Source organism: Phasianus colchicus, chromosome 12 (assembly GCF_987193195.1).
Source record: "Phasianus colchicus chromosome 12, bPhaCol1.hap1.1, whole genome shotgun sequence".
In the NCBI taxonomy this organism is placed as follows: Eukaryota; Metazoa; Chordata; class Aves; order Galliformes; family Phasianidae; genus Phasianus; species Phasianus colchicus.
Window position 1 is genome coordinate 5,721,771 of NC_143447.1, and position 12,774 is coordinate 5,734,544.

Sequence of the window (12,774 nt, forward strand, 5' to 3'; positions counted from 1 at the left end):
CTTGTTCTGCCCCCTCCCGCAAAGCACGAAACGTGACGCGGGTGCCGAAAGCGCTGAAGGCGCAATGAATCGCGGCGCCTTTCTGAGGACGTTCGCACCCCCAGTGCTACGCTCGGCCTCCGGCCGCTTTCAGGCCGCGGCGGGACGCAGCCCCGGGGGTGGGGTCAGCTCTCGCACTTCCGCTTCCGGGTCGGGGGTCAGCGTGGCCAGAGCTTCTTCCGGCCGCTGGGAGCGGGTGAGGCTGCGGCGGCGGTGAGCCGGGGCTGGGCCTGGCGGGCGGCTTCGGGGAAACGCGGGGCCGGGGTCGGGACTGCGGGCGGAGTGCGGGGCCGTGCAGCGTCCGGTCCTGCCGGAGCGCCCCGTGACGGCGTTCCGCAACGGGCGCCCTGCGCCGGGGGCTCGAGGCCGGCCGGCCTGGGAGCCGAACGGGAGGCGGACGAAGCCGCCCCGCGAGTCGCGTTCGGGCCGTGCCGGTGCGGCTGTGACCTCCGCCCGCACCGAGCCGCCCGGACTCTCGGCTCCTGCGGTGTGCTGGGCTGCTAAGGGCCGTGTTGCGTTTTGTAGATTTTTCCCCTAGTTTATTAATGAGAGCAAGGATACAGCAGGCGTCCCGAGCCGTGGATGGTCAGTAAGGCGGCCAGCGCCCCGCAGGAACCATGGCCTATCAGCTGTACCGGAACACCACGCTGGGCAACAGCCTGCAGGAGAGTCTGGACGAGCTCATCCAGGTGCGTGCGCCGGGTCGGGGCGGCTGCCGGGGGCGGCGGGGCAGATATAGCCGTGCTGTGGGCGGCGTCTCAGCCTTCAGAACGTTTACCTATTGAGATCAAAAGCGATTAGCGTTACATGAGAGCCTTTAGGTGAACGTTGTAGACGAAAGCCTTTTCTGATGTGGCACCCTGTTGTGTGGTCCAGTAAAGCTATAGCTAGACTATTCTGGAACACTGCAGTCAATTTCCTCTTCTTCTCCTGGTTTCCAACTAACCAGCAGAAATCTTCATATAGCACAAAAAATCTTCTAGCACGTTATTTCTTCTGCTGGGTTTAAGGTGGGAAAACAAAGGTAAATACGGGAATATGGAGCTGTTGGAGCAGGTCCAGAGGAGGGCCACGAAGACCTATCAGAGGGCTGGGGCACCTCCCCTAGGAGGACAGGTTGAGAGAGCCGGGGATCTTCAGCCTGGAGAAGAGAAAGCTCCAAGGAGACCTGACAGTGGCCTTCCAATACCAGAAGGGGGCCTACAGGAAAGCTGGGAAGGGACTTCTTGTAAGGACAGGTAGTAACAGGAGGAGGGGAAATGGTTTTAAACTGGAAGAAGGTAGATTTAGACTAGATATTAGGAAGAAATTCTTTACTGTGAGGTTGAGACACTGGTTGTGGATGCTTTCTCCTTGGAAGCACTGAAGGCCACACTGGATGGGGCTGTGAACAGCCTAGGCTAGAGGGAGATGTCCCTGCCTATAGCGGGGGGGGCAGAACTAGGTGATCTCATAGGTCCCTTCCAAGCCAAACCATTCTGTGATAATGCTTCTGTAATGCTTCTATAAGCTAATCTTTTAGAGACCTCTTCCCATTAACTTTCTTGTGATATTCTAAGTTTTTAGTGCGGTTTTGTTTTGTTTTCTTTTCTTTTTTTGAATGAAAGAAGAACGACTCAAAACTTGTTTTTACACCACTTCAGTCACAGCAAATCACTCCTCAGCTGGCCCTTCAGGTGCTACTTCAGTTTGATAAAGCTATAAACTCGGCACTGGCACAACGAGTCAGGAACAGAGTCAATTTCAGGGTAAGATAACTGCCCGTCAGAGTTCTTGGTAAGCGATGGTGGTTTGAGTGTTGATGCAGAATGTCATTAAAAACTGTGTGCTCTGAGCAGAGATTTTAAAAGGTTCTTTATGATTCTGAAATAATGGCTGCCTACTTGTATGTTATGTATTTAATTGTGAAGCTTATTATCTCCCTGTTCTGTTAGGGAATTTTTGAAGGAATGTAGAAATCAGAAACAGGATTTTGGTGGGATGAGAGCAGAGGAAAAAGGAAAAGCTTAAATGTGTAGTGTTGCTGTTGTTAGTGTCCTGCAGATGGGAAGAATTTTGCTCCTTTGAATTGCATTCTGCAGAAGTGAGATAAAGCCAGTTTTTCAGCCACAGCTCTGATAGAAAAGACTAGAGAGATGCAGGTTTACTTTTATATTCTATCTGTTTGCTGTAGGTCTCACAGAAAAACTTTTTTTTCTACAGCCACCCACTTTAGTTAATAGCAGATAGCCAACAAATTATTAAACGTCAATTTGAATGTAGTATTTAGGGAAAAGTTGTCCTAAATATTTCTCTGTAGTCTATGCAGAATGCAGAAATAAAGCGTGCCTTGTAGGATTTTAGTTTTTTTTTTATTTTAGTGTTTTTTTCCCCTCACATAATTGTTTTTAATATGTAGCATAGAAAACTGTTCAGATGATGCAGAACAAAAAAAATTTTATTTGGAGCTTAAGTTCCAAAAGAATCGGCTTAAAATACAAGAAGATAAAGGCCAAAAGGTGTGCATATAAATACCTTTGGAATGCACCACATGTAGGAATACCCTTTTATGTCACACTGATTAGTTTTTTCTTATTTAAACGATTGCAGAATTCACATCATCTGTGATCACTGCTCATATTCCTTGGGTTTTAAGAAATCTTTCCTGGTACTAATATAGGTTACATAGTTCCTTAATGCACGTGAGAAAATGTATAAACCTTTTTAGCATACCTATGAAACTTCCATTTGCATAGACTGTAACGTCCCTGCATTGAAAAGATGCATGGAATGGCCTTGAAAACTTCAACCACTGGAGGGCATTTAAATGACAGTTTTCCCTGGTTGCTTACTTGCTATGTTTGCATGCATTCAGGTTCATAGTTGGTTTTGTGGCAAGCTGATTTATAGTTCTAGAAGGTACGTAGTTCTGTGAAGAGTAAATGTCATATTTTTTGATATTTTGGGGATGCCACCTTAGAAAATATCTTCTGTTTTTTTAAAGGGATCTCTGAATACATACAGGTTCTGTGACAACGTATGGACATTTGTACTGAATGATGTTGAATTTAGGGAAGTCACTGAGCTTGTGAAAGTGGATAAAGTGAAAATTGTAGCATGTGATGGAAAAAGTAAGTATAAAATACAATATATTTTGTAGTATTAACCAGTTTGCTAGAACAGCACCATATTTTATTGAAATGAAATACTGTTTCATCAGTCTGAGCAAGCAATTATCTCATAACTGTTGGAGTAATTGATTGCTAGATTTGGTAGCGTGGGACCCATGCACATGAACAGCTTTTGATGGCATGGCAGATGACATGATGCAACTGATGTCTTGCTCAATGGGCCCACTGTATATAACTGCCTATAGGAGTTTATCCCCCATCTGCTTGACTGGATTACTTTTGTCAGTGTTGCTTGAAGTTCTTCACTGGAAAAAAAATCATTTAGTGACTATTGTGGCAAGCTGCTTCACAACTTTTCCAACCATTGATGTGACAGAATGTCATTGATGTGTGAAAAGGTGCCGGTTTTATTCTTAGCAGTGATGCTAAAAGGAAGAACTGAGAATGGAAAAGGCTTCAGTTACATATAACCTAGACCCACAAAACAAATTCTTCATGGTTTCTTGGATTCCGGCATGATTATAGTGGTCATGTCAACTTGTAGTTCTAAATAGTTGTCATAATTTACTGTTTGTTCAGCCTCTGCTGTTAGCTAAGCACATAATCCTACTCTGTTTATTTTTGTGTGCTTGTTAGAGCTAGGAGAGGAAACCTTACTTTCAACTTATTGGAGATATTCACTCACATGTATGCAGATAAGGTTTAAAGGACTGGGTGATTTAAAGTTGTTACTAAAATTTCAGCTCTTTTTCAACAAAAAACTTGCTTAAAAATCGTAGTAAACATTGATGTGTCTTCCACTTTATCCAAAGATCAGTATTTTTTCTACAGCGCTAAGAACAAAAAAGCAGTGCCAATAGTGATAGCAGAAATTGCACTGGTACTTCTGACAAAAGTTCAGAACAGAGTATTGCTCTCAGTTATTTTATGAAGGTCATGCTCATTCTCCCAGGTATTTAAAAATGCATGATACGTATACTATGGTAGCACAGATTCCATAGGAGCTTTTGCTATGAGATGTGTTAACTTTTCTCTTTGGCAGATCATGTGATTTAGCAAGATATGCTTGTGACTGACTGCAGTAAAGTGCATAGCACTGAGTTAGAGCAAAGCCTACTCTATTTTTGGTACCTTGCTAGTAGATGATATGTATGCACAGCCTTGAAGTTTTGCAGTAGCTCTTCTCGGCATCACTAAATGAAGTGAAACAGCACAAGCAGTCCATGCCTCGCATCATAGCAGTAAAGTGAGTTGGGTAGGTACAGAGTATGTGCTCTATTAAAAGGCTTGGGGGGATGTTTTTGAGTTTGAGGAAGGTATTAAAGAGTGGTGCTTGTTCTCTTTAACTTAAGTCTGTGGGGTGGTGTGTATTACATTGCCTTTTTTCTTTCCTAGACACTGGTTCCAATGCTGCAGAATGAATAGAACTGTGGTTTGCCTGCAATATTTTCTGTTAATACGCAGCACTTTCTGGAGAGAAGCATGGAAAGGGACTGTGTTTGTACTTGCATTACTTGCATCTTGTGATGCAGATGTGAGTTAATCCGTACTAAAAAAGCATCACAGGAAAACAGTGGAAGAAATACCTGTAGCATTTCTTCAGTTCACCATGTGGGGCATGAAGAACACAATGTTACTTCTTTTTTAAAAAGTTACAACGATACTGTTGCCTTTTTTGTTCAAAATAATTTCTCTAATAAACTTTTATTTAAAAACTTGTGAATGAATGAGTGATCATTGGAAAGCTTTGTTGAAAAACAGACAATATATTCTTGCAGTATTCTAGAATTGTTTTTATAGTACTGTTGCAAATACAAAGGGCTTTCAGTTGTGGGGTCTAATCTGAGTGTGGTTGCAAAGACTGGTACTACAAGGAATGGCATTTTCAAAATAACATTAGAAGACATCAGCAAAAACTTAGCTCATGCTCATCAGTATACTTTTCTGTTTATTGCTGTATCTTATCATCATACTAAATAGACAATAGGTGTCTATAGATGTATTTATTACTTGGTAGATAGTAGGTATCTGTAAATACCAAATCCATTTCGTACTCTGTGCTAGTAATACATTGACTTGAGTATTAAAATATTGTTGCATAGCTCATGAAAGCGAACCTTAAGGATTGCACTGTGTTCTCAAAAAATATTAGTGCTGCTTATTTTTATGTTGATCTAATTACTCTTTGTATCTGTGCATGTCTTTGGCCTGGAATAGGTCTTTAGAAGGTATTTAAAACTAGAAATTTCATGCTCTCAGTCAGAAGTGGGAGAAGTGATGAGCACCAAAAGCCTCAGTTATTGAGGATAAATTAGAATCCTTCCATCCACCTCCCCCTCCAAACCTGGAATATCTTCCATAGAGAAGATTTTTTTTTTCTTTGCATGAAAGGATTTCACAGACTTGCTTCATAGACATCTCCAGGTATTGTGATTATTACAATTTTTCTTTTGTTCTGCATCTCTGTTAAAATGTCTGTGTACTGCAGTTTGATAAGAAACTGTTCTGAAACCAAAAGAACAACACCATTGCTCTTATTTGAACAGCATGGTAGTTGTCTTCTGAGATCACTGTCTTGAAGGATGTAAATGCATGTCCCTCCTGTAGTTTTCTCTTTTGTTGTCTTACTCAATCTTCTATGTTTAAAAGTTCTCTGATAATTGTGGGGCAAACTAAATTTTAACCCTAAGAAATCTGTTGGTTGTTCCTACCTCCAGCTCTGCAGTCTTTTTCTCTCTGGACCAAAGCTTCTCAATCTCCAGCTCTCTGTAGCCCTTGGACTCCTTTCTAAAGCAAATAAGATATACTGGTTTCAGTTCCAATTAAGTGTGCATTAGCATATTTACTACAGTCTTTTTCCACTTAAAAAAAAAAAAGCAAAAAAAGCAGCATTACACTGTGTAATGTGATCTAAGGTTTATGTGTAGAATGAATTTGTTAGCATTTCCTTCATACTCCTCCATCAGACTTCTCTTGTGTTTCAGCAGTTGTACGTTGCTACATTAGCACTTGCATCCTTGGAATTATTTTAGTTGTTAACTGAAAGAAAATACATAACTTAAGAAGCACTGATTCACTTCTTTGCATGTGTACATGTGCAAAGAAAAATTCCAATTGAAGGAGAAATAATTTGAATGCTGAAGATGGCTGCTACTTAGTAATTGGTAAAATTCCAATCAATGTGTGATCAGAAATGGCAATTTGTAAATTCAAGACAGTTTTACTGACTTGTTTTAAAAAAGGAAAAAAAAAAAAAAGAATAGTAAGAGTTCTGGTGGAGATCTAGGTGTGTTCCTTTGGAGAAAGATGATTGGCTACTCTTCAGTGATGCCTCACAGTAATACTCCCAACGTGCTCTAATTATCTGTTGATTCGTGTTGCCTTGCTTTGTAAGGAAGTATTTGAAAAGGAGATGGACACTCTGAAATGAATTTAAATGTGCAGAACTTAAAGCACTCAATTCTTTCCATAGTGAAAAAATGTGCAAATGCTTAAATACCACTGAAGTTCTTGACTAGCCTTTTGTTTGGCCTGAGTTAACCAAGTACCAAAAAAAGCAACATGGATGAAAAGTGTGTTGCATGTTGTACTAAGATTTTTTTTTCATATCCAATGCAAAACTGTTTCACTGGCTAGAGCATCAGCATGCTTGCTGCTACCTGTTTGGTTCTTCCAGCTGTAATGGATTGGTTCACTGGTTTGTTGGGGTTTGTTTTTTTTCCAATTTATTTCAGAAAAGTCTCAGTGGCTTCCAGCTGATTCTGTGAATTTCCACAATGCACAAAACTAGATGTGAGCTAAAGCAAGCAAGCAGTCAGGGGTGTGAGTATTGCTTCAAGTGTTATCAGAGAGAGAGATTAAGAGAATAGTGAGTATGGAGCAGAAATAATTATGAATTTCCAGAAGATGGATTTTGTCAGGGTCATTTTGTAACACAGTACAATGAGGTAGATAAGATTTAATGGCAACGTGGATGTTTGTTTTGCTGCATCTTCAGCAACATAGGAAGTAGTATTTCAATGAAAGTACTAGTGGCTTGGTTTTGCTTCTCAGTGCTCTAAGAATTCCTAGGTGAACGTGGGGAAAAAAATTAATAAGTAATAAATAATAAATAGGAGGAGCATAGTAAAAAGTATTTGAACTCTAGTGAAGACTGTAATGGGAGATCTAGACTTAAGTTTCACTATCATTAAAGGGAGAACTTAATTAGGAAATTAGTTTTGCTCAAAGATGGATTTTAGTGTATAAGTTGGTCAGATTATGGTGGTGTAACCAGTGACCAAATCAATTCTGCTTATGGTGGCAAGTATTTTATCAGTATTTTGTTTCTGAAGATCATACTTCTTTCCAGTTTGTTTGTAAATTTTACCTGTAAATGTTTACCTGTACATTTATTACCTATACATTTTTCCTCCAAATTTATTTCCATTGACCCATTTCTTTATTATAGCACATCTCAGAGAAGATCATATAAAACACGAAAGAAATGCAAACCAAGATGCTCTTGACTAGAGTGACCTGACTGTTGATGGACTCTTTAAGTATGTGTTACAACAATTTCAGCTCACAGAATCACAGAATAGCCAGGCTTGGAAGGGACCTCAAGGATCATGAATCTCCAACCCCCCTGCCATGTGTTGTTCTTGCAAAAATAAAAAACATTTGGATTAAAGACAGGTGAGTTGTTTTGTTGGTTTTTTTTTAATCTGTTATTATTTTCAAAATTGTAGTTTCACCTTCCTCCTGCACATATCTTGAATGGCAGTTTGCAACATGCTTCCTCCTTAAGCAGCTGGTAGTTTGTTTAACAATCAGATTGTTAGTTAACAACTGATCTGTAGACAGAGGGGTCACAAGTAGATTTTCATGCTCCCACTGGACCAAGCTAATTGTAAAACTTCTGATGCAACTGTGTTTCCAACTTAGTTCAGGATTTTAGTGATGAAGTTCATAGGGTATTTAATCTGTTTTTGAGGGATGATTCTATATTCTACTTTGGGCTAAGTTTTGTCCTCGTTTATTGGCAACTTGTTCTTCCCCACAGTTCTACAGCTAACCTTGCCCAACTGCATCACTACTTTGTGTCCCTGTCACCAATTTTCTGAGATGCTACTGAACTTATTTCTGCGATACTTCAAGATCTGTGGAATACAGAATTACACACGGTTATTCAGTGATGTTTTTTATGTCTCCTTATCATTACAGATGATAGTAATATACGTCACTTTTTTATTTGTATCACTGCTTTCTAATGTCAAATTTCTAATGTCTGTGGAAGAGGAAGTGCTGTGAACATTCCTTTGCCAGTATCTTTCTATCTTAGTTCACTTTCTGAATTTGGGAGTAGCCTCATGTTCCTCCAGAATAAATTAGGTTACTACTGAGAGGGTGAGTTTAAAATAAATTTGCACAAGATATACCTTTGTTTTAGGAACCAAATTCACGGAGATAAACTGTGAGTAACCAAATTTTCAAACGCTGTTGCTGATGGTAAAAATAGTATAATCATGTTGAAAAAGTAAATATTTTGTAAGAGAGTGCATACAACCCATGAGGTGTCAGAGAATGGGAGTCTGACTACTCGTTGACTGTTTCCACCCTTGTTTCCACCTGACTGACCATGTACTGTGTAAAAGACTGTATCCAAAACACACCGAAGATAATCAACTACCTCAAAATACTACGGCGTAATCCTACAACAAAGATTTGGGAGCAAAGATTCTCAACCAAAATAGTTAAGAGTTAGAACTTATCAAGAACCAACTGTTCAAGGTGGACAGATTAAAAACAACACTTGGTGAATTGGGCGGATGGATTCTATTTAAGGACTAAATATACTTTAAAAACGTCTTGATGTAATTATTTTCATATCTATCACTTTATAAGATACTGCTTTTGTGATGTTACAGGCATATGTTTGCAGCACAAAAATACTCTGTGTGTGTAGTTAAACTAGTTCCCCAAGAAGGGGTAAAACGTGTAGATTGCTGGTCCCACCTGAGGCCTTCCTATTCAATGGGCAAGTGTTTCCAGTGTGGACAAATGCTATATTTTAACCAGGAAGAGCACAGATTGCAATATGTAATATTAGAAGAGAAGTTAGTTTGAGTCTGCCAAGAGACTTACGTGAAACTATGGCTTTTTAATAGTTTTCAGATCTATGTGCTTGTTGCTCTGTCTCCATTTTATTATTCATTTGTTCGTTCAGGGCTCTCTGTCAGTCACAGATAAACCTTTGCTGATATTTATCCTGTATAAGCAACACTTTGTATTTCTGAGAGAGGAAACAACTTTAAAAGTTGCACGTATCTACAGAAGGATGGAGACAGAAACTACTGTGATAAATCTGCAAGTAACCTGTAAGTACAAATCTTTCTTTAGAGATGCATTTACTAAACAACAGAGAGGTCCCTCCTTTGGGAATCTTTCACTGAGTTTCCCCGCTGCCCCAAGAACATTTTTACTCTCTGTAGGTGTTCAGAGGGTTCTTCACACGGCTGGAAAAACATCAACCAAACCTGAATCTATCCCAGTCCTGCCAGTGAACCACTGACAGCAGTTTACCACTTTGGGCTAATGTTTATTAATCTACAATGAATGAATGAGCTACAACATGCAAAATCAGAGTAGGCAGTTTGGATGCAGTCTTCTATGTTGGGAAATGTGAGTTCTTGCTCCAGGTCAGCTCAGATGTTCCAAGCGAACATACTGCGCGTGGCTGTATTTGTTATTTAATGCTGAATTGGCTGCTGAAACCATTTTAAGTTGTACATGTTACCAATAGAAACTTTAATCTCCATAGGAACAGATTTCTATTTACAGTACCTGGAAACCATTTCCCAATAGATTAATCAATCCTACTGCTTTATTTACTTCTTGGGGAGGGGCGGGAGGTTGGGAATGGGAAATAAATGTCCAGTGCTGGGTTCAGTGTTAATTTGACAGCTTGTCTTGCCTTTTTTTGCCTACAGCAATCACTGTGACTTCACTGAGCCATTTCAAAAATCAGCATTTAACATTTTATTTTAAAATGTCCAATAACATTACAGCAGCACACCTTGTTAAGTCAGTCATTTAATCACTTATTGTTTAAATCAGTGTTTCAAAGAACTGCGTGGCTTCAGTCATAATTTCACTTCATCTAAATGCAGCGGGCTATTGATTTCAGACATTCTTTGGCTGATAGTCATTCCCCACATGAGACTCTGAACTTATAAAGATGAAAGTGTTTACTGATTAGCAAATCATTAGGAAAAAACGTTACCAGCACAGAGGCAACTGAAATAAACTCTCAGCCTCTCCGTGAGGAATTGCTGGGTGTGCAGAAGGAGCTGACCTTAAGGAGACCTGGGTGAAGCACCTGTGGGTGAGGTACAAAAGTTGACCAAGTTTTCCTACAGCTTGTAGTAATTTCAGGTAAAAAAAAGAGCGCATTGGACGTTTTTGTTCCTCTAAAAGTCCAGCACGCCCCTGGATGGGGCAGTTACACCACAGAGAGCACTCTTCATAAAAATAACCTCTGTGTGGAGGAAGAAGGCAGAGGAAGGAGGCAGGCAAGGTGGGTTTGTGCACAGCTCTCCACATAGACGTCCTGTACCTGTGCTGCAGGGGCAGAAGGGCTGGAGCAACTTTCCTCAGGTGCGTACAGGGCACAGAGCACCGGGGGCTGTCTCTTTTGGTACGTTTGCTTTTATCGAAGGGGCTTTCGTGTGGCTGGTGGCCATGGCCAGCACTTAGAGGATTCCCGAGTGACCGAAACAGGAGCAGCAGCCGATGTTCAGCGGGGCGGGCGCCTTACAGAAAGGCCGATTAATTGTATCGCCTCTCCACCTCAGCTTGTCCCGTGACCTAACAGCGAACCTTCGGCGTCACTTCTGCGAGCGGGACCTCGCACAGAGCGGAAAAACACCGCGCTCGTTCGCTTACGGAGGGGCCGGAGAGCCCCCGGGCCGCCACTGTGAGGGGTCGGCAGCGGCGGGAGGAGCCCCGGCCCCTCCGCCCCACGGCTCCGCCGCTCCCGCACTCGGAGCGCGCCGTCCCTTCGCCCGCGGGCTGCGCCGGGCTCCGAGCGCCGCCTCGCGGGGTCCGGCAGTTCCCGCCGCCCGCTCACAGCCCGCGGCCGAGGAGCGCCTTACGGCGCAGGTGGCTCTCGAGACACTGGATGGCCGCATCGTCTACTTCGGGGTCGAACTTGTTGGCCAGGAGCTGGCGCTGCCGCAGCATCCAGGCCACGTCCCCGGCCCCGTAGACGCAGACGCTGTGCTGGAAGCGGCCGGTGCAGGGCGGGTAGGGCGCTCCGCGGCTCGTGTCGCCGCCCAGGTACTGCCACTTGACCAGGCGGGGCAGCGCGTTCATGTCGGACGTCTGGAACTTGTCGCTGTGCGGCACGGCGCCGGGCACGCCGGGCGCGCGGTGCAGCGTGGCCCACACGTGCTCGTCGGGGCTGTAGGTGTCCTTGGCCCAGTCGAGGAAGCGCTGCGCCGCGGGGTCCTCCAGCACGTGCCGCACGAAGGCCCGCGTGGCCGCGATGTAGGCGCTGCCCGTGAACATCGGCGAGGACAGCGGCGGCGGCGGCTTCTCCGTGGCCGTGCGGGAGATGAAGCTCTCCACGCGGTGCCGGTACTTCCAGCGCTCCTGCTTGTAGGCCGTCGGCTTCTCCGACTCCATGCTGTTCTGCCCCTGCAGCACCTGCAGCGCGCGGACCATCTCCGCGTTGGTCTTGATGGGGAAGTCGGTGCCGCACGTGTTGAGGACGTAGCGCCAGGGCACGGGGCTCCGCAGCAGGTCATGCATGCAGTTAAGGTCGGCCTGCAGCCGGGACCAGGAGGCGTACACCACGCTCTCCAGGCGGCTGGCCACGAAGACGTTGGGGAAGCAGGCGGCGATGGCCCGCACGGCCTGCTGGAAGGCGGCGGGAGCCTTGCCGTCCACGTGGACGCAGTAGACGTTCTGAGGGGCGTAGAGAGAGCGCAGGAGCCGCTCGAACATCTCGATCTTGTGGTGGACGACCATGGAGTAGGCGATGGGGAAGTCGGCCTCCTCCTCGCTCAGCGGGAACTCGATGTAGCGCCGGCTCTCCTTGAAGCTGCCGCAGTCCTTCGTCATGTTCAGGTACTCCTCGGGGCTCAGGGGCTGCCTTTTGTTCTTCACCTCCAGGTTGCTCAGCAGGGCGTCCCGCACCGCTTCCTCGTCCCCGCGGACCACCCCCGCGCAGTCGAGCTTCCAGCGGGGCTCCAGCCGCAGCGCCCCGTACAGGCGGTCCCGGCAGCGCGGATGGGCGTCGCGGCACGGCCGGTTGGTTCCGCGCAGCGCCACGGCGGCGGCCAGCAGCAGGGAGCCGAGCAGCACCACGCTGCGCCGCCGCGCCGCCGGGAGCTTCTTCTCGCACAGCCGCATGCCCGGCCCGCGCCTGGGAGCGAAGCGCTGCCCGCCCGGCCCGCCGCTGCCTCGCCCCGGGGCGCCCCGCGTCGCCTCGAGGAGCGGTGAAAGGATCGTCGCCGTGCGATGAATGGGCTGACGGTGCCGCGATCCTGCCGGGTGAAACAGCGGCGGGGCAGTCACCGCAGGTGAATAAAAGGAAGTCCCCTCCCTCTCTCCTTGCTGCGTGACTGTTTCATTTTATTAG

The 12,774-nt window shown here is 44.8% G+C and overlaps 2 protein-coding genes across 6 annotated transcripts; one reads left to right on the forward strand and one right to left on the reverse strand.

Annotated features, from left to right (window-relative positions):
• Positions 1-98: 98 nt before the first annotated feature.
• GTF2A2 (general transcription factor IIA subunit 2) lies at positions 99-4,863 on the forward strand. 5 transcript variants are annotated; one of them, XM_031616432.2, is made up of 5 exons: positions 99-252; positions 565-728; positions 1,647-1,787; positions 3,023-3,149; positions 4,545-4,863. In XM_031616432.2, the coding sequence occupies exons 2-5, from the start codon at positions 657-659 to the stop codon at positions 4,568-4,570; spliced, it is 366 nt and encodes a 121-aa protein (XP_031472292.1). In that variant the 5' UTR covers positions 99-252; positions 565-656; the 3' UTR covers positions 4,571-4,863. The 5 variants fall into 5 exon arrangements, with proteins under 5 accessions (XP_031472292.1, XP_031472293.1, XP_090004872.1 ...); XM_031616433.2 differs by having other exon boundaries at positions 1,650-1,787; XM_090148746.1 differs by lacking the exon at positions 4,545-4,863 and adding an exon at positions 4,192-4,538.
• A 6,324-nt stretch (positions 4,864-11,187) lies between these two features.
• Positions 11,188-12,545, reverse strand: GCNT3 (glucosaminyl (N-acetyl) transferase 3, mucin type). The gene has a single exon (XM_031588021.2). The coding sequence runs from the start codon at positions 12,543-12,545 to the stop codon at positions 11,256-11,258; it is 1,290 nt and encodes a 429-aa protein (XP_031443881.1). The 3' UTR covers positions 11,188-11,255.
• Positions 12,546-12,774: the final 229 nt, after the last annotated feature.